The 26,118-nt window shown below is 37.6% G+C and overlaps 2 protein-coding genes across 5 annotated transcripts; one reads left to right on the forward strand and one right to left on the reverse strand.

The window, feature by feature from the left end:
* The first annotated feature begins 1,597 nt into the window (after positions 1 to 1,597).
* On the forward strand, positions 1,598 to 4,411 carry LOC131794290 (uncharacterized). The gene has a single exon (XM_059111798.2). The coding sequence runs from the start codon at positions 1,874 to 1,876 to the stop codon at positions 2,864 to 2,866; it is 993 nt and encodes a 330-aa protein (XP_058967781.1). The 5' UTR covers positions 1,598 to 1,873; the 3' UTR covers positions 2,867 to 4,411.
* Positions 4,412 to 6,605: 2,194 nt separating this feature from the next.
* Positions 6,606 to 24,241, reverse strand: LOC131794331 (formin-1). Of its 4 annotated transcripts, none has more exons than XM_059111848.2 (18): positions 24,167 to 24,241; positions 16,652 to 16,915; positions 14,721 to 16,026; positions 14,370 to 14,466; positions 14,144 to 14,240; positions 13,661 to 13,788; positions 12,805 to 12,884; positions 12,533 to 12,649; positions 12,395 to 12,443; positions 12,078 to 12,207; positions 11,604 to 11,720; positions 11,228 to 11,252; positions 11,098 to 11,141; positions 10,385 to 10,463; positions 9,796 to 9,896; positions 9,440 to 9,505; positions 8,263 to 8,319; positions 6,606 to 7,960 (listed from the first exon to the last, which is right to left on the reverse strand). In XM_059111848.2, the coding sequence occupies exons 1-18, from the start codon at positions 24,239 to 24,241 to the stop codon at positions 7,880 to 7,882; spliced, it is 2,913 nt and encodes a 970-aa protein (XP_058967831.2). In that variant the 3' UTR covers positions 6,606 to 7,879. The 4 variants fall into 4 exon arrangements, with proteins under 4 accessions (XP_058967831.2, XP_058967832.2, XP_058967834.2 ...); XM_059111849.2 differs by lacking the exon at positions 24,167 to 24,241 and adding an exon at positions 20,522 to 20,654; XM_059111851.2 differs by lacking the exon at positions 24,167 to 24,241 and adding an exon at positions 20,247 to 20,356.
* Between the last annotated feature and the right edge of the window lie 1,877 nt (positions 24,242 to 26,118).

The following is a 26,118-nucleotide window of genomic DNA, read 5'->3' on the forward strand; positions in this document are numbered from 1 at the left end:
TGCCTTCTTCCTTGGAGAGTTTTTTTTTTCTGGCGTTTTGTCATCATATTTCTCATCTTTCGCGGGAGTTGTTTTGCGTATCAAGGATAATCAACAAATTCTGAAAAAAAAACGGCGAAATTTTTTTTGTTACTTGTCTTTTACCATGATCTTAAACACCACCTACCCCTTCCTCTGTTTTATACTCATCAAAAACAGTCTAATGTTGCAGACCAAGATTCTCGATAACATTTTCCAGTTCCCCTATTTTTGGTTTAAGGAAATATTTAAAATGTGGAGTAAATGGAACCATCAAGGTTCTAAAATAGCAGAATCCCTTGAAGCTTAATTGCAAAGGCCGTTAACAATAAATAAGTAACAACTGTAATGATGCTTGAATAATTTAGCAAAATGTACGGATCATGATCAGCCCCTTCAGTAACCCATTCGAATATTGATTCTATAATAAATTTAAATGAGCGTTTTAGAAATCGAGAATACTGTGATAAAGCTTTTACAATATCGTGGTGTTCAAAATGGTGAAAGTAATTCTCTAATTTTTTTCAAGTAGACAATCAATTTTCATCGAGTTCCTCACTAAAATCCTAAAAGATATTGTCTCGTCAAACTTTAATTATTTTTGGACATGACAATTTGAAATTTCCGGCTTCACAATGCGTCACAAATTATTGCTCGATAATTTTTTGCCTTTTTAAACATTTTGTCATCTTCAAAAAATTTCGAATAGTTCTAGTTTGTTCTTATACTAAGCGGAATTTTTTCCGCAGGAATATATTTATAACGGTAAGAAAATACGCTTGTGGAAGTGTAATTCGTTTTGAAGAGATGAAATATTGTGACGAATCGGTGAGAATTGTTTTTCAACCGGGTCGAATTTTACACAAAACCAAATGCCTTTTACTATTCGAAATCGACAGCAATGTTCTGTTTTTGTAAAATGAGGCATGTTTTTGAACAAGGCTGTCTAATGCCTAATATTTCCTCAACTGGAGGTAACATGTAAATAGTACGTTGTAAACAATTTTTGCACCTGCAAATTGAAACGACTTCAATCGATAAGCCTTTGAAAGGTTTTGGAAATTAAGAAAAAGAAGTGACAATTTTTTTTATTATTATGAGTTGCGACAGCAAGGGATGGCATTGTTCCAAGCGCACTGAAATTATTGCTCTTTAATTTTAGCTTTCATTTTTTTCGGCAGCACAAGATTGAAAGGTTTTATTTAACTTATATTACGACCAAGAAATGTTCATGTTAATGAGGAAAACTAAATTTAGCGAAAGGGTTTTTTGACGTTTAAAATTGTAACCTAGAGCAATTTTTCTTTTACTGCAATTTTAAAACATTTTTATTTAATGGAAGTATTGTTTCCTCTCCTTAGAGCACGTTTTATTTTTTTTGCACAAAGTCGTTGAGGACACAGCACAATTATTTTGAAATTTATTACGGTTGAGTTTTGCTTTCATTGTTTGTCATGTTCTACCTTGAAAAACATCGAACTGTTCGTTTTTTTCACTGCCCTCCTGCTGTTTTACAACCCTCCTAATCAGTCCGTGAAACTGAAAAACAAGGCATATTAGTCCAAAAGCTGTCTGCAGCAGGTAGGACTGTAGAATAAAAACAACAGAAATAAACTTATTTCATGACAGCGATGTTTTCATCAAGACAGCTGGCTAAAGGCTATTGGCACAGGATGCTTATTTGAATAGATCAGCGGACAAGGAAAGTAGATTGTTTTAATTTGACTCTTGATTGGTAGAACGCGCTGAAAAGCTGGCTTTTTTAAAAGCTACTTCAGCTTATGGAAATTAAACAGTCGTGGGGTCTGTAGGAAGGAAAAAGTCGTGGAAAGTCTCAAAACGTGAGGAAAAAAAAATGGGTTGCAGCCCTTCGCACGCTGTGATCATAAATTCGTCACCGACGCACGAAACGATATGTTTACAACCCAGGATATACATGGTTTCCGAATCCACTCTCTGTCTTTTACAAGACGTAGGAGAGTTGAAGGTCTACAATATCGACGAAAGAAATCCTCAAACCGCTATTGAACGCTTTCGAGGCGCCCAAGAACAACTCCAAAATCCATTGATGTTTCATCCTCATCTTCGCTCGCGGCATAAGCGGATAAGCGAAGGTGGCGATTTGCAATCGGCTGGTTCGACGAGCATTGCAGGCGATCCGCTCAGTGAGGAAAATACATTGGTTGGAGAAATCGCTCCACACGACGAAGGTAGTGAGGTCTGCAGTGAATCCATCGATAAAATGTGCGACAATACAAACCCACGGATACAAACAGACTCTCCCGGATCTCCAAATGCACATTCTGTAACTGTTGAAGTTTACAGTTACAAACAAAACTCAGATGGACTGGATGAACAAAGCCAAGCGATGAACGGTATTGAAACAATGGAAAATATGGCGAAAGAGCCGAGCATTGCTGTGAAACCTGGAACTTCGGGTGCTTTGATAGAAATAGGTCGTATATCTGATGAGCGAGGCAACATTGACGAAAGTTTTGACAGTGTGGAAAATCACGAAAAGGCGATCGTCGCGGTAAATAATGACGTTTTGGTTGCTGTAGCAGCAAACGAGAAAACTAAGACAAATTCCGAGCAAGGTGTTATTAGCGAGAGCTTTGAAAACGCAGAAAATCTTGACAAGAACATCATCGCTGGAAACAGTGGTGCTGCAGTTACTGTAGAAGCCATTGAAAGAAGACAAACATTTCCTGAACAAGGTGGTATTAGCGAGAGGCATGCACTGCACGAGGATGTTGTAGACATGAGTAATTCGGTCAACGAGCCGACATTAATCGCTTGGACAGAAGTTGCCGATCAGTCGGCGCTGATAACGGGAAATGAAACGTGATAGACAAAAGAAAAACGCAAATTCGGAAAGCCAAAGAATCGAAACGTCTCGTAGTTTTACGGCGGGTAATTGAACATCGTATACATGTGTATATTTCGTGTAGTGTTTTGTCCTAGGTAAGATTTAAATTGAAAAGGAAAAAAGGGGAAAAAACGAGCATGTAAATGAAAAAAACTTGCCGCTTTTTATACCTACAATTGTGAATGTTTAAAGTTTCTCATTTCAGTCGAATGCCCCAGAAACAAAAGTGGAAACATGTAAATTATATGATATGCACCCTCATGTTGTCATGTTCTTGAAGATGACCTCAGGCAGAACAAAATATTTTCAATCGCCATGCCTACCAATTAGCTTTACATAAAAAAATTTGATCGTTTTTAATAATTCGTCAGTGTGTGATAACAGGAACATCAACCGAACGCTTAAAAAAAAAATGGTCTACGTGCAGCAAGCACTGATGAAATCATGTTTTGATTCGCGATTATCCCCATCGTTGATAAAAAAAGTATTCAGTAACTGATTCTGCGTGTGGCATTACCGACATTAGCTTCTGTTTCTCTCTTTTTAACGCAAATTTTATCACGGCATGAGAAATGGACATGCACTCAAGTTTAGCTCTATTAGCAAAGCGTTGTTCTGCTTTCTATGTCGTTTTCGCGTTTCGAAAAGTGTGTACAATTTATGTCATTTCCTTCACGGCGAGAATGCATATTACGTTATTTCCAAAGTAACCTCTTAAAACATGTCTCAAAAACTGTTATTTTTACTTTCGATTTGCAACTTTGTTCATCGCTCTAGTTTATGAATGTTTACTTTGGGGTGAAACAATACAGTTACGAGGAGTTATTTAGTTGTTTCCTCAGAATTTTGAATACAGGATGCGGTTTTTAGCAAATGAATGGGCAGCTGCACTCTCTCCCTTGTTATTTGCATTTGGTCTGGAAAGGTTTTTAAACTATGATTCAGCTTATTCTTTGTTCAGTTTTTTTTTTGAACGGAGCAACTGCGTTTCAGCAGTGCAAGGAAGTAGTAGATACTTTGGGTTGAGCGTAATTCATTTTTTGCGGGACTTCTTCTTCTATTTCTAGAAAACCCAACACAAATACATATATGTATATACACATAGATACATGTATATATTAAGTCACCAGCCAGGAGGTCTGTATTAGGAAAAACTGTGCCCGAAGTCTGCGCTCAGTACAAATGTCCAAATTCAGTCCTCGGACTTGAAAAGATTTACCAGTAATGTTTTCGTAATAGAACTCAAAACTTCGCTCATCGCTTTACAACCAACAAATTGTTTGGGAGAATTCAGATATTAAATGAATGAAAGTTCCATCGATTAATCCAATTGTAAACAAATACCTCTCGTTTTAACTTTCTGAGTTACTATTTGTGATTATCAATATCAATAACAAACGGTTTTAAGGTCGCGTTTCAACCCATTGAATGACAAATTTTGCGACCACGAATCCTTTTGCGAAAGCATTTTTTTTCTGGCCACCAAAGTGATTTGAGAGAGAGAGAGAGAGAAAGAGAGAGAGAGAGAGAGAGAGAGAGAGAGAGAGAGAAATGGCAATGAAGCAAAGGAAAGCTAAGGATGTACTTGGCGACTCACAAAAGCGTTACTGTTCCCGTGGGCAGAGACAGGAAAATCCGGACCGCGCTAAACCAATCAGATTTCAGACCTCATTACCGTAATTTATGAGAAAAAATAAACACACGTAACAGAGCAGGAATCACTGATGCTAATACGCGGCATACTTCTCTTAGAAATTTACGCACGTCAGCGAAAACTAACACCAAAAGTAAATGCAACTCAAGAAAAAATGATAACTTGCGAAATGATAGCTGTCAATTAAGTGGACCATATGTTTCCTCGAACTTTGAAATTGTATGCGGCGATGAAGGTACTAAAGCGTTCAACTTTCTCAGAAAAGAGTCCGTATGCTGGCTTGTATGTCAACTTTGAAAGCTACCTCCGAGGAATAGAATCCTGTCTTTGATTTCCACCACAATTAACGCAAAGGGAAATGCAATGGTATCATTCAAAATGACTTTAAAACTAACATCGCTTTAAAATGGGCCGCGACACATCTTCGACATCTTACGCAATTGCTTCCCCTTTAAGCCCCCAAGTATTGCCGGGTTATGGGAACGATATTAAGCTATTGAGCTATCTCCCTGTCATTGCGTCAAATCGAGAGAAAAGAGATTTGCAGGTGATATTTTCTATTACAGTGAAATGAAATTACATCGTTGATAAACACTCTTGATAGCCTAAGGGGTGTTTCTGCTTCTAAAGGGATTCACTTTCTTTGCACGAAAACATCACGTTTGCGATGATGTCTTAGAGTGCAGTGGAAAAATTTTCTGTAGTATTGAAAAGATTGCCTTGAAAAAATAACACTCATGAAAAGACTCCATTTGCGATTTATCTACCACAATACAAACTATTTAGCCTAATAAACCGACGCATTCTATGCAAAACTCACGATATGCAACCTGTGACACTCAGGTGAAATGCGTCGGTGACGAAGCTACACTGTTGATGGAATGGGTTTGTCTTTATTTGTATCTCTCCCGAGAACTTTTCAGTGCCAGTGTTTCGTGTTGCTGAAGGAAGTTTTGAGTGCTCTTTTGATGTTTTAAAATACCTTGAATTTCCTGGGTGATTAAATCCTTAAAATACAAAGGGGAACACTAAATCATTATTCTTTGTCGAATCTTTGTTGAGATCACATCTATTCGAGAGGTTTACCATGATGCTTACAAGACTGAAAAATGGAAAATATTAAGTTTGTTTTCGTTCGACCAACTACGAGCAGAATGTTTAAATGGATGGTCGCAGTAAAGTGACCACACATTAGTTACATAGCCTCATGGCTGTCTTATTACTAAACCGCTAGCCCGATGGAACGCAGGCTCAGGGGGCCAAGCCTCAACCAAATGGAAGAATTGAGGCTAAGCATGAATTGTGGAAAGAGGGAATAGTGGCTTGTAGGAGGGAGGGGGTGTTTTTTCCAAAGTGTAAGATGTGAAATGCTTTTTAAAAATCACTTTCCACTGAATTTCCGACCGAAATAATTAGATTTGAAAAGTTCCATTTTCAGTCATGAAACTTTTTCAAGATTTCATCTGGTTGACAAAAGTGTTTTATTTTAGTGCAATACTTGTAAAAGATGATGTCATAAGTTATACTGTTGGAGGTGATTCCGATTACAGCATGAAGCAACTTGGAGCAAGGAGAATCCCTACTCCCACTGGGTGGAATATTAGTTTAATACTAAGCCCTCCCCCCACCCCCCAGAACTTCATCAGGGCTCCAGGGAAATTACTAGCGGTCATTCTTACCCCATGGTCGGTTGTTCAAAACAAAAGCAAAGCTAAACTGGCTTGGCTTGATTTTTTTATAAGGAGTATTTTGGGGTTAACGTTTGGTAGGGTTTTATCTCAGTATAACGAAGGACTCAATGACACAAAATATAACCTGTGGTCATGACTGCTTGTCAAGCCATGAACACGGGTCAAACATGGATACAAGCCATGGAAAAGTTGTACTGATCGTGTTAGAACAGCTCGGCCCTGGGTGGGAAGGGCTCTTTGAGAGAAAACGGAAGAGATAGAAAGGCACCGCTTAAAGCAACAGTGTAAGACAGAATGGTAAATTGTGAGTTCGGTCGTCGATTGAAGAGAGAAGTTTCAAAACATTTGCTACAAACAATGGACAAAGAACGTCTTCAGCTCTGTAAGTTGCTATAATTTCTGCATTAAAACACTCCACGCAATAACTTATGTTTTACTGTTACACAAAATTTTGTCGTTCGTTGGGGGTTTTATAGGTAAATGAACGTTTAATCGTTCGTCTCAGTGACAGCGCACCATCACATACCAATAACAATAGACCAAGGTTTACAATTAGCGACACGTGAACTTTCGACCTCGTCGATTGACGAAGACAAGCAGCACAGCAGTCGAAACGTCACGATCAATACATGATTGATTAGCCTGACCCTTCAATCGTGAGACAAACGATTTAACGCTCATTCATCTCATGTATAACCGTTTCTCTTGTAAGTATGAGCTGTAGCTATTTTGAAACTTGTACTGAGCAAAGACAAAACCTAGGCCTGTTTTCAGGTCCCTCAATCGATTAAGATGCTGAATTTCGCTTTAACTTAGAAAATGGCTAAATGAATGATTTTGCTCATGAAGATTTTAAATATGCTATTCTACCTTTAAGTATTGAGTCTTTTTTATGTTGTTTCTACAACACTATCAATAAATTAATATAAAAATGCGAAACTCATTCATGTATTTACATAAGCCTCCGCTTAGCTAAAGTTGCAGAGCTGGGATACGCAGAATTCTTTTCTTAGCCAGCTTTTGAAAAATTAAAGGAAAAGTTTCTAACGGCCTAAAACGCAGGAAAACGCAAATGACCAGGTCACTATTGGTTTTCAGTTTTGAATCTTTGATTTTTCTAGTCCAGTTATGAAGTCTAAAAAACATGAGCAAAACCAGTGCAATCACAGAATAGTTTCGACACTAAGAAGAAAATTGGTCTTACGAAGCTTCCAAAAAACTAACACGGAGGTCTCGTGCTGTCAGGGTGATTGAACTAATGTTCGAAAGATTATACAACCTCACTATCATGGTATATGTATGGTATGCATGAATATTATTTACATATAAGAAACTGCCATTTGATAATCAACTGAGTGTTTCTCCTGATAAAATTTACAGTAATGTGTACTTGAAACCTTACCTGACGTAAGGGTGTGGCTTGAAGGGGGGGGGGGTTGCGGCCAAGGGTTATTTGACCCCCCGTTTGTTACGAAAGCGTGATAAAAGGTATAGTAAAGCTTTGCGCTTAGCCTCGATTTAAAACAGAGGCTTTATGCATCTCGGATAATGTTCATCTGAAATCTGCCGATAAATACTTCGTCTTTATCTGTATATCAATTATCTACGTCTGCAGTGTATAAAAGTGCGCTGGTTGGAGATAATTTCTTATGGAGTTGATATTTTGCGCTTAGGATCTTTCGAGTCGCTGGTGCGACGTTTCTTGAACTTGGATGCCGTTGCTCTAATCTGAAAAATAAATGTTAAGGCTCTGGTGAGAACAGTAATGAGTACCACAAAGACTAAAAGAAAGCTTAAATCAAAACCAGTGTTTTTTCTTTTATTGTGCTGTCTGAAGGAGGGGTGTCTCTGGACAATATGAAAGTAAATGTAGTTATCTAGTCCCGTACCCAGACCTTCCAAGGCTAAGCGGTTCATATGGTAGGATCTGGGTACGATATCATTTTTTTTTTAATAGCACTGTTCCAAACATCATTTTTATAGGAAGTGTCTTTCCCCTTAATTCTTACCCGTAAGTAGTCACAACTTACCTGTTTAAGATGTTCTGCATTACAGAAGGACCTTTTCGAAAGATTGATCTGCTCAGCCTTTAAAAAAAAAACAAACAAAAAAAACCAAACACGTTGACTCAAAGTTGATCGTAGTTGTGTTATTTAGTTCATTTGGTTGTTAAAAGCTCGGATCTCAAGTTTCCAGTCAAGTACCATTTAATTTTTTGATGTAGATTTAGTCTTTGAATCTTAATCAAAACAAAGTTCGTAAGACTTTAAAGCGATGTTCTGGAAGACAATTGGCCTTTGTATTGATAAATTCATATCGTTTTAAAGTATATGCCAAAAGATCAAGCAGCATCGCGCAAAAGAAATTGCATTTCAGTTTTAATTTAGGTTTACAATTATTCGATTACCGTTTGTTGTCAGCGGACTTTATGCAGTAACTTTTTGTTAAAATTTTTATAACAGTTTTTAAAGTTAAGTCGTATTCAAGTGTTAATTTGAGCTACCTTAGTCATCTGTACTGGTTTTTCATTAGCTTCTACGGACTCTCCCGTATCAGGCTGAAGAGAGAAGCAATGTTAGCGCAATAATATTTCGAAAGCAATTGCCCAATATTAGCCATTAGCATTAAAACCAAATGCAGTTGGGTGAGTTAGTAACTGTCACAGGTTTTGAACTGTTAAAACAGGTGAGCAGCTCAGAGACACCTCGGAAACATTACTGGAATATTGTAACAGCAAAAAAGAGTACGAAGAAAATAATCAAAATGTTAAAAAATCCAATGAAGATTGTACCATATCAGAGAAGAGCTAGCTTCTTGCACATTTTACGTTTAATGTTAGCTGTCTGGTTATCTTTATTGCTTTAAACATTATGTCCCAAAAAATCACAAGGACAGAAGGAAAACAAACTACTCCAAAACACACTGTGAAAAGGAAAGATGACTGGACGTGCGACCTTCTTTTAGTGATATCAAAGCTCATTAGTATTACCACACGGAAATGAGAAATTACAGGCACACTGAAGTGTGACAAACTTCACCAAAGAAGCGCACATTATGGGAAATATGATTTTATGGATTTTAGGTTTCGTATTCTTTAACATACATTTTTAGATGTCAGGATTAAAAATAACTCCCAACGTTCAGTGGGAGACTGGTAACTGACCTCCGTGAGAGTCTCGTCCAATTATAATGCGCGACATTACTTACCTTCCAAAAATTCTTGAAAATCTCCAAGAAGTTCCCCCAGATACCGAAAAATAGAGGCGGAGTAACCTGAAAAACAAAAAAAAATGAAGCAAAAACACTATTAAGACACATTAAAGAGGTATGTCATGGTTTGTTCGTCTTGAAAAACTTAGCCCACATTTCAACAAGTTTGTCATTCAAAAGCTGTCTAATTTTTCTTAATCTTTTGCCATCCTCTGTTTGCTTCATATCATTGTTGCCTCTTTTGTGTTTGCCCTTCTCATCGAGTGAATATTTTGAGGTATGACTCACGAATCACGATGGAGGTAAATAATAACAACAACGTAGAAAACAATTAAAACAAAAGGCAGATTTACCTCTTCTCCTTCTCCGGTGTACTCAAAATAATCAACAACTTCCTTGAAATCTTCCAAGGTGGCTTGAAGCTTGTTTTGTATACGTTCAAGTTCTTTTTCGCCTGGTTGTTAGATTAGAGATTTTAGTCATAAATGCCTGACTTATCCAAATGAGTGAGATTTCATTGAAACCTGACATCAGGTAAAAAGAAGTTTTCGTCAGCGTTACCACCAACTTAGAGTTATCAGTCAGATACGTATGACTGATATGATCTCATCATTATTGCCTGGGGGGGGGGGGGGGGGAGGTCAGAGGATCTTTGGGGAATGACATGGTTTTCAGGGGAGACGGGAAGGGGATCAGTCATTGCCAACAGAGTATAGATGGGTATAGATGGAGGCTATAGAAAATTAACTGCCAATTAGGAAGGGGGGGAAGGGGAATTAGGAAAATAATTAAGAAAATTATAGAACCCTGTGAGAAGATCGGGTAAATTTACCCTGACACAACCAAAATCTTCCGACCCCCCTTCAGGCGATCAATAATGACCGGTTCTAAAAAAAGACATTTTACTGACGTCGTTAAATCTATTTTAGTTTCTATTCTTACCGGTGTGAAGATATTCTTTGACAAAACTTTCAAACGGCTCGCGGTGCACATTATTGCCACCTCCAAGTACCATCTCAGACTGCAAACAAAAAAATCTCCTTAGAAACCGTCATAAGGTTTTGGAGTAAATCCTAAGTTCGTCTATCCGTGATAATATCACTGTAATTTAAAGGTTATGGATTGAAAAAATGGAAGAAAATAACCAAATGGACGAACCTCTTAATTCAGGGTGATCAGCATCTAGTTTTTCCCAACTGTATTTACCCACTGGGTCAGATGCTAAGGTCATGGGAATAGTAGAAATGATCGCAAACTCATGAAGCTCTCGATTGTGAAACAAATTGTCCTTTTCAGTACCATGGGAAATGTATATAGAGAGCAGTACGGAGAACTTGCATACTGATGTCAGGATGTAAAGAGTTAAGGAATTCGTGTTAAGAAGTTGCATAAGAGAGTCAGATGCAATCATAGGGATAGGCATCATAAAAGACTAAAGAAAAAAGCCGTATGTAGAAACGCTTGCAATCTGGCACCAGTCAAACAATTCCTGGAAAGTACCGGGGACGATCCTCCCAGTTAATTTTGTAGCTTTAATTACTTTTGCGTACAGCTTTGATTTCAAGTTTATAATAGTGATGCAATGTTCGACACAACAAATTCATTTACGAATTAATAGCTACGAACTTAAGATAAATTTAGTATGAGTTACTTACTTTGGCTTTACAGGTTGCTAGAGATATCTTAGCTTCTGCAAGTTCTAAGAAAAAGCGAAAAGAAATGATAAGAACTCGCCTGGATTTTCTGTAGTTTTAAATGAAAGCTACTGAAAGAACAATGTGTTACCTGATTTGATATCCTTAAACGAAACCTGAGGAAGCGAAAGAGAAATTTTTAGAGATAAAGAAACTTTCCATCACTGAGTTAGTTCGTACTTTGAATTTCCTAGTCTGCAAAGTTCTAGTTTGGACCTCGATCTCAAACAAACCAGGAAATTGAAGAGTCAGGTCCATATATTATACTTTTTTAGAGTGCATAGTATTCAACTTTTACAGCGGTGTCTTTTCTTAAACCAGGAGATAAAATGGACGGGGGAAAAGTGTGTGAAGACCTGAAGAGTAGAATACAATCGAAAAGCATGTATCTTGGCGCAGAAACTGGGTTAAAACGCTTGCAAATTTACAAATCAGCTGCTTCCATCATCAACAACGACCCAATTTACCTGAGCAGCAGCGAGGATGGCGTAGGGGTCTGGTAGAGTATAATCCCCTGTCTCGCCGCCGTGTTTCTTGTCGCAGTAAAGTTGAGCGATGTATTTCATAAGATTTGTTCCATTGTCCTAAAAAAAAACCGAATACAGTCAGTCATCCCCGTATAAAATTGCCATTAAGCATTTTGTGAGCTGGTTTGACGTCTTAGGATGTGAGGCAGAGGAATCAAAACGTTGAGATGATCTTCGTGCAATCTTAACATTGAAAAATGTTTTGGGGAATCCTTAAGTCGTAAAGGAGTGAAGATATAATGGGTGAAACTTTCTCAATTGCATTTATTGAAATTCTCACACGTCTTAGAACTCATACTTCGGTTCTGTCTGTTATAATTTCTTGATTGAATTGGTATTTAGTTAGGACATGATTAGGTGAAAAAAAGACATTATTTTCAATACAACTATTTGTCACAACTCATGTCCTTTCACCTGTGTTTTGACATCTTTGATTTTGTTCAGCACACTCAATTGGAATCCATCTGCCTGTCCTCTGTTCGTTCCGCCATTCATGAAGTTTCCCAGAGTCAGGATTAAGGACAGAACGAATGAGATGTCTTCACTGAAACCAATGACAAGGTGCGTCGTTAGAAGGAAAAAAAAGTTGGGAAAAATGAGAAATGTCATGAAGGTGACTTGCACATAAAATTACCGTTTTAAGGCTAACAGAATATAACCCGTTACTGGCTCACTCGTTCATTTGCCGCCGGTGTTAAAACAATGTAACGTATTCTGAGGGCGGGACTTACTTTGTACGTAGTGAACTGCTGGCCTCGCAAATTGCAGATAATCTTCTATCTAATAAAAGGGAAATGCATATATTGTCAGTACATACATGTTTTTATACGCCCTTCATAAAGATCAAATCTTTCAAGAAATAAGCTCACCAATGGCAGTTAAGGTCTCTGTAAATTTATTCCTGTACAACCAGCATTCGAGGCGCTCTGCAAAGTGGTCCATCTTATGTATTTGAGACAAGAATTCTTCTGGTTTGTCGAGGGGAACTAAAACAAAAAACAAAAAAACGCATATGAAAAAGGCAATTTAATCTCTGAAATACAAATGCTACCTTAGAGACAGTTATCGGTTCAAGTTAAGAAATTGCTTTTTCGTCAAAATGGAAAACATTGTCAAAATGTATCGCTGAAGAAAAGCTTACTGTTTGGATTCTCTTGCTGATATTTTGTGATCAGCTCGATTTCTTCAGCCTTGGGGCGAATGTCATACAACGCTTTTAGTCTGTGAACAGAAAAAAAGGATAAGTATATCAGAGTACAACACCGTCAATGTAAAAGTTCACGTTATGAAACGCCTCGGTTCAAAAAATTGTCACCTTGAGTCTAAAACTGAGACGCTAGGCATGGGGTGTGATTTAATGGCTGGTGTGGCAGCCAGGGGTGAAGTGTTAGAGTGGAGATTATCATTAGAGAAAGCCAGGTTACCAACATTGTATAACAGGAGACTACAAGGCATGTGTATTTTAATGTATAAGGTTAAACATAATTTGTGCTCCTGGACTATTTGTAACATGTTTTTCACCAAAGCCACACTTACAGTTTACGGCAGAGAGATGCGGAAAAAATTCAATTCGATATCTAGGCCTAAGACTCTAGAGCAAGTTATCACATAAAGTAAGATCGGCCACCAGTCTCAAGCAGTTCAAGACCCAGATACGCAGGCTTGATTTCAGAAACACCTCAGATGGATGTAGAGGCTGCAATCTTTGCAATACATAATTTTTATTTTTCTTAACGGATTTTTCTGTATATCATTTGTAAATTTCATTCAGAATTATGTTATTTATTATCTGTTTCTTTTTCGATTTTTTATTCATTTTAGATAGTTCTATTTAGGTGTCCCCTATTAGCGTTGGGGATTCCTCACTGCTAGATGTAATTGACACAGTAATAAAGTCATTATTATTATTATAATTAGTTACGAAGAGTGCGAGTTTAGTGTTTATTTTGAATGTAAAGATTTGAAACAACAGAAAAAGCGTGGAATATTAGCCTTACCCATCCATGTCGATGACAGAGGTGTCCATTTTGTACACTGCTTCTTTAATGTCCTCCAACTGACAGCTCAGGCTGCTCATGATGATACCAATCGTCTGTGATCGGCCATTATCAAGTAGCTTGGCGGCCTAGGCACAAAAATCTTAGATAAGACACGTGTAACTAAACATACACGTTACAACCAAAAGACAATCAAACTAAGAGACTCCATCGGACAAATTGGCCTTTTCACAGAAAGAGCCTCACTCAGGTTATTTCAGACTTTGCGTATCTCGTGGTCATTTTAGACGTGACTAGCGCGTTGCTTGAATGTTTTGGCATAAAAATGGAATATCCTCGTTCTAATGATAGCGAACGCATTTTTTCTTTCCGATTTGGGGATGTGCTTGTAATAAATGGTCGGCTACTTTGACCTGATTTAAATAAAGATATTTGCAGAATTGATTAAGTTAACGTTGTTGAAGTGAGTTGGGAACCACTTACTTGCTGTCCTTTAGAGTGTGCAAAATGGCTGTCGTCTTTGAGAGAGATCCGTCGTGGATCACCTTTGGATATCTTGCTGACTTTACGCCCAAATAACCTACAAGATAAAAAAAGATTAGCATTTTCCATAGGATTATACCTGATAAACCGTTGTTAATTGTACTCGTATTTTTATCCTTGCCACTGATTAAAAGTTTGGATTCAGAGACGTTTCTAAATCACCTACTTTTGGAATTCTTTTCTATTGAAGTCCATCTCTTTTACATGTTTCCAAATATTTTTCTTGGATTTATTGTTGTTCACGTCACCAGCGTCTTGTTCATCTAGAAGAAAAGAAAAAGCAAAACATGAACAAGGAGGTCGTGGTTGGCATCATAACAAGTTGATTTGGTCTGATCTTGGTAATAAGTAACTTTTATAGGGTCTTGCGAATTGCAGTTTTTTTCTCATCCTCCAAGTTGTACAAGACTTGCTCAAACTCGCAAATTTAAATGGAAATAAAAACCTGTTTGCCGATCAATTGTTTATTTCTTTATTGCAGAACTGTGGTAATATCACGACACTCTTAAAAACCAACCTGATATCAAAATCCTTGTCCAAAACAGAGGTTTCATTTCCACGTCAGGTTTGACGACAGCTTTCTTCGGCTTGACCCCCCCTGCTAGCCTACGGCCTCCAGGTCCTATTGGAGGAGGTGGAGGGGGTGGAAAAGCGCCAGGAACAGGGGGAGGTGGTGGGGGAGGACTTGCAGACCCAGGGGCTGGGGGTGGAGGTGGTGGTGGTGGTGGGGCGGGGGCGGATATACTGGACATTGAACTGGACCTGGATAGGTCAGAGGAAGCCTCGCTTTCCATTGTACCCTCAGAAGGCGTCATGTCTTTCGCTTGTTCAAAGTCTTGCTTCATTTCGTTTATTTTCTCTTGGTATTTTGATATCTCCAGTTGGTGCTCAGCTTTGATTCGCTCAATTTCTTTCCTCAGAAAGTCAACAGTTTCTTTTTCTTTTGGTGCTTGAGAATCAGTTCCTGTAGAAGGCAACTGCTTGGTTGGAAGACTCTCAATTTTTTCCTCATCATGGAAGCCATTTACCATTTTGATGGGCGAGATTTTTCGGACCCTTGAGGTAGCAGTTTCTCCAGCACCTTTTGGAGTTATAAAAGGCGATGTCTTTATGGATGGGGTAGTTACATCAACGTTCTCAGTCTTAGTTTTGTCATCAGTTGTTGTCTCTTGAGGGGACATGTGTGCATTCTTCCTTCCCTGAACAATTATTGGAGCTTTAGCCACGAACATCTGTGTGGCGGCTTTCACTTCTTGAGCTTTTTCTTCTTGGACGGCTCTTTTGATGGGGATAATCCCACCATTTTGGTGCTCAGTGGATTTTATGTCATCATTCACAGAACCGGTTTGAATTTTTTGAACTTGCGGAGCCCTATGCATGGTTACCAAACCAGTTTGAACCTGTTGAACTTGTGGAGCCTTGTAAATGGTGCGCGGAAGGGAAGAATGTTTGGTTTGCAGTTTGAAATTTTCTAGTTTATGTTGATCATTGCTGTTGTTTTTTTCACCGTTTCCTGAATTAGCATTTTCACTGTTGTCTGCTTTCTTTTCTTTCTCGTCTTCCCACCTATCATCCTCAACATTTTGGGAGCTAAACGCTTGATCCCTTTCAAGGAGGGCAGCTAATCCTCTGGAGAGCGATTTTGTGGCATTCACCTTCTTCTCCTCATTTGCCCCTTCAGAAGTTGCATTTTTCGCCACGCGTGAAGCTGTGTTGATTTCCATTCGTCTGGACGGCAACGTTCCTGGTCGATTTCCCGTTTTTTTCAAATTAGGTGTTACCCATGCGGGCTTCGCTTCATCTTGGGGCGTTTTGGTGAGGCGCTGTGGAGAAGAAATGGTTGCTCGTTTGGTGAACTTTTCTTTCGGGAAAAAACTCTTACTTCTTCAAATTAAACTGTCAACAGTTAAGCTGAATTTTTGGTAAATGATGATTCTATTCCCGCCATGCGTTTCTATGACAGTATCACATGCTCCTCTACTTAAACATTGTGACATCCTATTAATACGACTGAACTCAGCTATACTCAAGGCATTGTACACTTGAAAACATTCCAAGTGTTTCTGGAGTCCTTCTTGGTTTAAACAATGTATTTTCGGTGAGAATCCAATTGATGTCATCAGCAAAAGCGGTTTATCCCAAGAATCCCCTTTCAGCGTTTGGCGGACGCTTTGAAGTCCACCGAAAATTACCGAAGCTCGATCCTTCTTAAAAAAAAAAAAAACTTTTGTAATTCTGACCAAACTCTCTAGTTCTGAATTAAGCAAGAGAGAAGATAAAAACACGGAAATAGAAAACACATCAAGTTTTAAATGTAAGCAAAAAGAAAGAAAGATCTTCAATCAAAATTCATCTCTTTATTTCTCAATTGTCACTGATACTGAAATGAAAATGGAAGAAAATTTTAATAAATAAACGATGTCTATAAACTACAATTGTAACTCATACCTGTGTTCTTAAATTAGCAGTAGTCGCCATGTTGCTCGGCGTCTGTGAAGTTTCACTCCAATAAAATAACTGTGAACCGTCCTCGTAAAGTCGAGATCTGCCAATGCTTTTAATGATTCCTTCTTTGAGGACGCTCTGAAGAAGCTCTGTCGCTTTTTCTCGAGTTGGAAACCTTTTTGGTGATTTTTCTGTCAATTTGTCAACTAAGAGTGATCCTTCAAACACTTTCTCGTAGGTTTTTCCTCCCCACGTCTTGGTGAAAACCTTAAGCAAAGAATCTTAAATGTAAATTTCTTAAATGATTCATTTTGCGGCGGAAAAAACTATGTTAGCCCGAAATTTCATAATTCTAATAATAAACTATTAACTTAATAAACTATTTTTTAAATAGGTTTAAGAAAACAGGCCTTTGGTTAACTTGTAAATCTTTTGAATTTAAGAAAAGTTTTGAATCGGTACCCGTTGGAATTAAAAAAATTGCAAATGTTCTTTAATTTCTCTTAAGGTTGCGCACAATCAAGACTTGTATGTAAGATTAACCGATAAGTGACTATTTCTAACGCAATAGTGCTGCACCTCATTGCTAGTATTTTTATCGCAGCGCTAGAAAGCTTCATCTCCTGAATAGCGGCTTTGTATTTGTTGTCGTTGTTGTTATTGTTGTCATGTTTGCCGAACTACAATACATTTGGTTCCTTTGAGCCATGCAACATCAATTACACCATAAATAAGAATAATTAGTCAAGAATTAGATCGACAGCGACAACGGTAACTAAAATAAAGACGGAAACTAATTGTATTGCATAGATACTTGGTATACTTTTTACAGCTAAGGGACATTTCGTGTCAATTATTTGGCCTACGTAAATCCGCTTAAATAATGGCGCTCTGGTAATCGACCATAACCACATTTTGTAGTAAATTTTGTAAGAATTTGATGCAAAACGTTGTACAATTACGGAAGCTTACGATGGTAATAATATTCGTGGAAAAATTAACACACTTCTGGATGGCTGAAAACGAGTGCATTCTCATGCAACACGATTGCAACTACAAATAGTATGCATGCACTGTCAAAATTTCTCCTGTCTTGACTTTCTGTAATGCATTTTTCATGTAATTATTAATACAGGCTCATGCAATTATGTTGTATTTAAAAAATTTACTCGCGCTTATTAAAACCAAATTGCACTCGAAATCGTGTTATTGCCATTACTACATGTGAGGAACCAAGTTATGTTCAGGATAGGATAAGTTTTAATCAGCTTGGTAGGTAAGTACAAAGCTGCATAACGAGATAAACATAATAAAGAGATAAACAAAATAACAAGGAATAAAAAATTCTAGCTTTTTGCTCCCTTGCGCCAATTTTTCTTCTCGGGCGGGATTAAACACATCTTGTGTTTGGTGATAATAGTAAAACAATATGTGGTTCTGAGTGATATTTTTTGAGTGTTATTATTTACACTAGCTAAAAGTTTCTTTGTTTATCTCATGGTACGCCTACTTATTGAAAATAATCACAGCTGTTAGGGAAGAACCACTTAAAATTGATACAATTCTTAAATTTGATTCGAGCACTTGTCCGAAAAGTGGATGCTTTTGAAATGGTTTACATATCACCGGCATAAAATTCTGAAGAGCTGGGACTTTGGGCACCATTACAATCGGAACTCATATAATAAACAAAGACTCAACCTTTTTTAAACTATCCTCTCAAAGCGCTGTCTGTGAATTTTAAGAGAGTCAAGAAAAAAATATCCAACATAAAAACGAAACAATGTGGTTGGTCTGTTTGAAGCAGCTATGACCAAAGCGTAGCGGATTTCCGCTGTCTGTCGTAAAGCTTCCATTTTATCGAGACATGATATACAATGATGCACTGAACTAGCTGATAAAGAGGCCGACAGTTTGGTTAAATGTACGGAAATCTACAACATCTAACAGTAAAACTGGAAATTCCTTAAGAGGAATGCGCAGCTACGTTTTTTTTTTTTTTTTTTTTTTTCAAATTCTTATAACATTCTTACGAATAAAATTTTATAAGCGCTATAGGCGAGTAAATTATGGAATTCTTTGTAAACAAAAAAACCACTTATTCCCAACAGGTCCTCCACCTTTAGTTATCCCGTGTATATTGGTTATCCCAAGCCTATGGATGCTTTCCTGACCTAATCAACATCATCATAGGCCTAAATGACATATTTGAAATTTATTACGATTTGTATTCTGTAAGGTGTATTTAACTACAAGAACTGACATCATTACTTATCTCGGGATTTCTCTCCAAAATCTCTCAAAGCCAATTTTGCGAACTGATGATCATATAAATCTCGGTTGGCTCGTGATTTCAGAGAATTTGGTTTTACTTAAAGGCAAGAATTCCAAGTAAATTACTTTCTTCCTTCTCGTCTGTTAAGCAGTATCTAAATGATAACAAGATTTCTCATTTCGATCACTGCTTGAAGTACTCTGGTTAATTCGTTTTCCTACCAAAACATGACATGAAATTGAAAATCTGAATAACATGACAATTGCACTGTCGTTTGGAGCTAAAAAGAAGCTTAAATGAGCGAGACATCATATATGCCAAACAAAGAAACATAATTTAAACTTTAGTGTGAGTAAACATAGGATTAGAAAACTAATCCTTTCTAAGTTCGTGTGATTTTCGCCTTAATTCGACCTCCAGTCTCTGCTTCGAGATTTACTGGTGGGAAGAACTCTGCATTATTTCGTGTCGAACTTAGTTTGACGTAGGAAACCCTTTGAAATCTGGCTGACACCGTGTCATCTGCGTGGTTTCGTTCGAAGGAAGTTGCATGTTTACGTTCAGCTAAGCAGTTTCAAAACTGGAAACTAAAAACGCGGTATGAATGTGGGCAAATAAATCAGATATCAGAAACGAGCACTCGCGAACATTAGCGTAGATAATAGGAGGCAATAAAAACAGCAGTTGTCACTAATGAGGTTGTTGTCAATTACAGATAAGAGACTTTTCAACATGTACACCGGTCTAACAAAAGAAGAAGAACAAGATGAAAAAAACTCAACTCAACAGACCTACTTGTTCACTGCCATTAGGCTTATCATACATTTACATAATCTGCCGGACAAAGCACCTTGCAAAAAAAAAAATCTTGATGAAGATTGAAACAGGACGATTTGTTGGGAGGAAATATCGCGGTTTCATGAGTCAAAAAAAAAAAAAGAAAACTTAACAAAATGCAAGATGTTTTTGCTATCTTCTCCCTCTTGGCCTCAATAAACTCAGGCTAATTGCAGATTGTCATCGATGGGGTGAGAAATATCTTAGAATTAGAGTGGATATCTTAAGAATTCAATGTTACAGCGGTTGGTTGTTGATCGGTTTAATAACATTGAAATAAAAATAGAATCGAATATTACGCCAATTAGGTGGTGTAGACAAATACAGGAAGTCACATTTATCGTAGGAACACGCGATCTTTGAACACGGCTACGAAAGTGCAACCAAACCTGCGTTACATTTTGGCAAAAAATTAAAGACTGTCTGGTATTCTGTTAACTCATATCTAACATAATTCAAATGAGTGAGATGGAATAAGGTACTAACCCATAGAGAACTTCTTAAGAAGGCCGTGACTCAATAGGTGCTCATTTAGTTTTAAGAGAAGTGATAGAGTTCAAAGCTTGGTGATGTAAAAACTTAAAGAACAAACAAAGGATAACGTTGGATAATTAAAAAAGAAAAGTATGCAAAGCTTTCATTTAAACAACAAACCTCCGTTACTGCATCAAAATTCCACGACGTAACTAATGGAGTGGCTTTCAATGCAAAAGCCGCAAGGATAAATAATATTACATCGAAACAGTTGTATATTGAAATACCTTATATTGTCCCCTGTAAATCTGTTCCACTACACTGAAGTCCTTTGAGATGAATTGCTTTGTTAAACATGGAACGCAGAAGCGCTTCGAATAGTAGTTGCCGTGTGCACCGTACGTGTGCTAGATATGAAATACTTGTACTTTCATCGACAGTTGAAGGAGGAGTTGATACTTGTACCCCGATTACATGACGTGACCTTTTTTACGTAGATCCTTCTTAAAATTCCTAATCTTAAGCTCTATTTCAAAACAAAAACACACTTCTAACTGCCCTCATTTCCTCTCAAGTCACGGCTAATTTTTATCTTCGCCGCAAAAGTAAACAAGAGTTCCCTTATTTAGTTCGTGTTTATTGATTAGACGCCAGACTGATGTGCAAGCCAACTGAAGTACATTATCAACTTGATTAATTGAAAACAATATTCAGAAGTCAAGATACATTTTTTTGTCTGTTTGACAAAATAAGCTATTACCAGACATTTAGGAGCGCTCAACACGGATTACGTGTGAAACAGTATTATTAGTAGATGGCGGTGATATTTTTGATAGGGCCGGAAAAAAACTACCCAAATAGTTGAAATTCATAAAATTCTTAAACTCGTCAACTAAAAAGGTCATGTTCGAGTACACACAGCACTGAGCGACAGGCGTGGGCGTCTTCTGAAAATAAAACTCAATTGTGCAATATTGAAACATGAATGAAGCATTGAAACTTGTTCTGAAACAACTTGAGTGGAAATCTCTTGGCCAAACTGGTTGAATTTTTACAACAGACCACTGCAATGATTGTTAATGTCGCGCGCAACATTCACAAGAAAACTCAGACAGAAAATTAAGATTACACAAGCTTAAGTTTTTTCACTAAGGTTTACGTATTTTTGATAACGGTTAACAGTAAAACAAACCACTTGAGTATCAGGTAAGTTCTATTTCAAGCGCTGTTCTGAACAGATAAAGTAGTTGTAAATGAACAACTTAGAAAATGCAGAATATGGCAAGGACCAACCGTGGACAATCAAATAAGACGTTGAACTGCGTGGTTAGCTGTTATCAAATCTCAAAGACATTGTTTTTACGTAGAGGAACACCGGAGGAAATATGTGGGGAGACACTCACTTCGTCACATCTGCCACATCAAACAGAATTATCTATAGAAAGCACGTTAGTTTCGGAAGGATAGGATGAGCGAGAGCTGCAGAGAAACCACAGACAGGCACGTTGGTCTGCACGCACTTAATCAGGTAAAGAAAAGCTGTGTTGAAGGCAAATAAACGGCGTGTTCTTTAAAGGCATTTTTGTTGAGAATTCGTCACGAATCAAATCCGTTATGGCGGTAAGCTGTTAATTCCTGTAAAAGTTAATATCTCAGTGCTGCTTTCTTGTTAAGGGAGAATTGGAGAGCAAACTGGCTATAAACTGAAAGAAGACAACGAAGGGTCATGTTCAAATAACAAAGTTTGCCATGTATCCTAAGAATGTCTATAACAATGTTTCAAAATGTCGCAACTAAACCTCGGTACTACGTAAATATGATAATTTTTTTTAATTTTAATTTCTCACTTAATCTGGTTCACTCAGCCGAAGGTGTGCTGTGACGAAAAAAAATTCATCTTACCTGAGTGCACAGTCCAGCGCCTTAATTGGCCTGGATGGTGTTCTCCTCCTAAATTTTTTAAAGTGATTTCGCTCTGCATCAAGTTAGTAAATGATAAAACTTAAGCCAAGTTGGAGAACAACTGGTTTAAAAAAGAAAAATGAATAAAGAGAATCCGGTATAAAAACAGCATGTGACATTCTTGATAATCACTAGAGACAAAAGAACGGTGTACTTTAAAGGTGACATATCACATTTCGATTCTTGGTTTATAATCTTAAGCTCCCTAAGTGGATTCTAATCTTCCATAAGCCATAATCTCCACCTTACTGAGTGGATTATCCTTCATGTTAAATGCACCACAAGATTGATGAATATTTTTTCAGCCGTTGCCTTGAAATGTGGGCAGCAGACTAATGTAAAGATTACTGTTTCATATCGATGACGTAAATTTTCTGTAAACAGGAAATATCATCAATTTTTGGCATGATTGAACGAGAGCGTTACACAGATCCCTCTATTTTGAATTATCATCCTGCCAAAGAAAAAGTCATTGCTCATTCAGATCCATTATATTTGAGCCCGGTATGCATTTAATTGCATTGTTTGATGTGAGCTAAAGATTGGGAGGGTGTCAACAGAAGTATCAGACGGTAGCACCATTCTCGTCTCACTCGAGGCTGAGAAGGATTGACTTCGTAAAGTTCAGCTTTACCTTATCAGTTTGGTTTGGCTATCTCTTTTCTCTTCGATTCATTTGCCCGATTTTAAGGTGGCTGCAATTCTACTTGATTAGGATAAAAAAGGTACAACACCTGGCCTTTCTATACACTTACACCTCAGCTAACTGACAAAGGCAGTAAACCATGTCTCACTCCCACACCTGACCAAAAGTATCTTTCTCCTTGAGTTATCAAAAGAAGGACATCAAATAGGAGATTTTCCTTATCTATCCACAAATTCTCAGGGCTAGAGTTGTAAGAGATATATCAGTGCAGAAAGCTTAAATTTACTTAGCTAAGTAAAATTGTTATCCCTAGACCCACTAAACCACTTTACTCAGAGGAGAACTTAAATTTGTTTTAATAGATTCCTGGGGCAAAGTTTTTGTTATTACTATCGTTCGAGCATTCTGAATACTTCAGTAAAACATAGCAGGTTCCATTGAGAATTTTCTATTCGTTTTCTATTTCTGTCCTTTGGATGCAGTTTAATGATGTTGACTTAGTAGGGGGTACTTTGATCGGACGTCAGACCTCGGGAGAGGGCAGCTGATTTGTTTTCAAACAAAGTTTCAATTACAAATCTCAGTTACCTAAGGCAATTAGCCATCCCTTCTCAAAGTGAGCTTTTGGAAGAAATGAAATCTCCTTATCTAATTCGGTAAGAAAACAAATGCTGCCTTGCAGCAAAAAGTTATATTTACCCTAGGAAGAATGCTTCTTATAGACACACGGTCACGCAATAGTTTCGTGACAAGCGCACTTCAGCAATCCGTGACAAGTAACTGTCCTAATACAGCAAACATTTCTATACAGAAATAAATGCTCTATTCACTGAATTTTTGCGTGTTTAAGATCGCAAGGACACTCTGCTAGTATTTTAAATGAAACTGAAGTCATATGGAGCTCCTCTGTAAACTATAAGGTAATTTTAAAAGTCCGCTTTAAAAAAGCAATGTCAACTGAACAAAGAGTTCTCCAGCGGGGTTTCTTCATATTATCAAAGTGTCCCCGAACTGGTCTCTATTAATTCCAGCAACGCTTACGTTAAGTCTTAAACAAACTATACTTTAGATAAGCCTAAAAAAAAGAAAGGCTTTGCGCCCAAGGCTAAAATCTTAGATCATTTACAGAGCAACGAGAAATATTTTCTCGAGTTCTCCATCAATCACAAACCGAAAATTATTCAGGAAAGGCGCTCGCAGTGGAGATTGTTTCTCGGGAAAGGTCGGCAGGTGTTTCAGTCGTAGTCGAAAAAAGCATACCTGTCATTTCACCTACAAAGTTTATCGTTCAGAAACTTGGGTTAAAAAACTATGTTTTTCTCACCTTGGTTGAATCGAATGCACTCCGCAACACCTCAGCATCCTCCGCTCCCAGAATGCTATCAAGCTGGCTTTGCATGTGAGCGGGAGTTATGTGTAAAACACAGAGATTCTAGAAAAATCGTCAAGTCATGAAAACTATTCAGTGTAGTTATTTATGGCCCGGGGACATTGAAGAGGTCAAAAAGCTGTGTTTTGTCTCTTCTGCATTCGATCTTGAAATATTTCTCACAATAATTGATCGATCGATAAACGATTGACCTTGACTAGCCGCCGTTCGCATTGCCGCTTAACGTTCAAATTGTCCAAGAAGAAATTATGAAACATCTGTTGTAGGTACCCTAATTAGCACTTGTTTTATTGGTGGACTCCACGAAGTCCAACTGAGATTTTTTTTGTTTGAATGAAACTGGCTATATTTTGGAAAAACAATTGGGAGACATATAATTAGATATGCAATTTGATACAAGGGTTTGCAGTTGCTCAAGTAAGATTAAAACATGTACCCTTAAACTTCTAAGGATCTATAAATGTTCAATAAAATATGTTAAGAATTAAGATATACATGGCTTTAAAATCGAACGCACCGAAAATAGCTTCCGCTTTTTGCTTACGATTAGTTCATCACTGGCATGGAAATTTTCAGGTTTCATTTCGTAATTTCGTTCAACTTTTCTGAGACTGATTCGTATCTGATATAAATCTCTCGGTAATGAATTTTGCTCCTTGTTGCCTTGTAAAGCCATCGCATAGCGAAAACAGTTTTGAGACTGCAAATGAATTAAGAAGTTTCAATATTTGAAATTCCTGACGCTATTCAGTATCTAGATTTCATTGATACACTTTGCTGGGTTTTCTCTTGAAGTGAAAACAAAGTACGCTTAATCTTGTATTTTGGCGCTCAATCATTCCACACGAATATTAATGCTAGCGAGTCACATGAAGGTGACGAAAAGCTGAACGAAACTGTGATTAATTTAACTGTGTAGAAAGTTCTTGTAATAACTTCCTCCGAGGCCACGAGGCTACAAAGGATGACAAACCACACACTAAGGCTTCTCCATTACTTCCTCGATGAAAAACACAAGGGATAATCAAAAACGTTTGCTTTAATTTGAGCCGGAAAAACTTTATTTCTAATTCTTAACTGCCCACATACACATTTAATATGTTGCTTTATAACGTAGAGGAATGACGAGCAGTCAGTGATGCCTGCATCATTTGGAAGCCCCTAATTATAAAGTTGTTCGCAAGAAAAAAACAACTGAAAAATATTTGTAAACGAATTTAAACCACAAATTGAAGTTTGACATGGACGAACATATAACTTCAAGGCCAATTTTATGATTTTACATGATTTTAAACAAAAGATATCACAATGAAATCAAATAATTGATAGGAGGAATCCTCATTTCCTATAAAGGACACGCCACGTGATTTTCCAGCATGTTCTTTCACATAGGCATCATTTTTCTTGCACTGCTATTAGGATACTTGTCGAAGATTCGACTCTGATAGGAATTTAGTTTTGTAAAACCTGGCTTACATGACAGGCAAATAGCTTTCTTGCCACTGCCCTAGTTGAATATAACAAGGTAATTAATTATTATTAACTGAGTTGCTAACGTAAATTGGCCACCGTAATTAGAGTTTCAAAGCTGACGTTTCGCGTGTTAGCCCTTCTTTAGAACAAAGGGCTCACAACTCCGACGTCGAAACGTCAGCTTTAAAACAAAACTCTTTGCATTGGCCAATTCACGTTCTCAACTCAGTCGATAATACTTTATGACCTTGTTATACTCTCCCATCGACGCAGCACCACACTTCCTTCAGAAGCTTACGCCCTTAAATTAGATAAATAACAACAGCTTTCGTCTAAATGACGAAATTCTTTAGCCTAGTGTTCGAAGTAAATATAGGAATCATCCATCCGTTAATTCGGTGCTATCTGGGTGA

Source organism: Pocillopora verrucosa, chromosome 3, assembly GCF_036669915.1.
Source record: "Pocillopora verrucosa isolate sample1 chromosome 3, ASM3666991v2, whole genome shotgun sequence".
Classification (NCBI taxonomy): domain Eukaryota; kingdom Metazoa; phylum Cnidaria; class Anthozoa; order Scleractinia; family Pocilloporidae; genus Pocillopora; species Pocillopora verrucosa.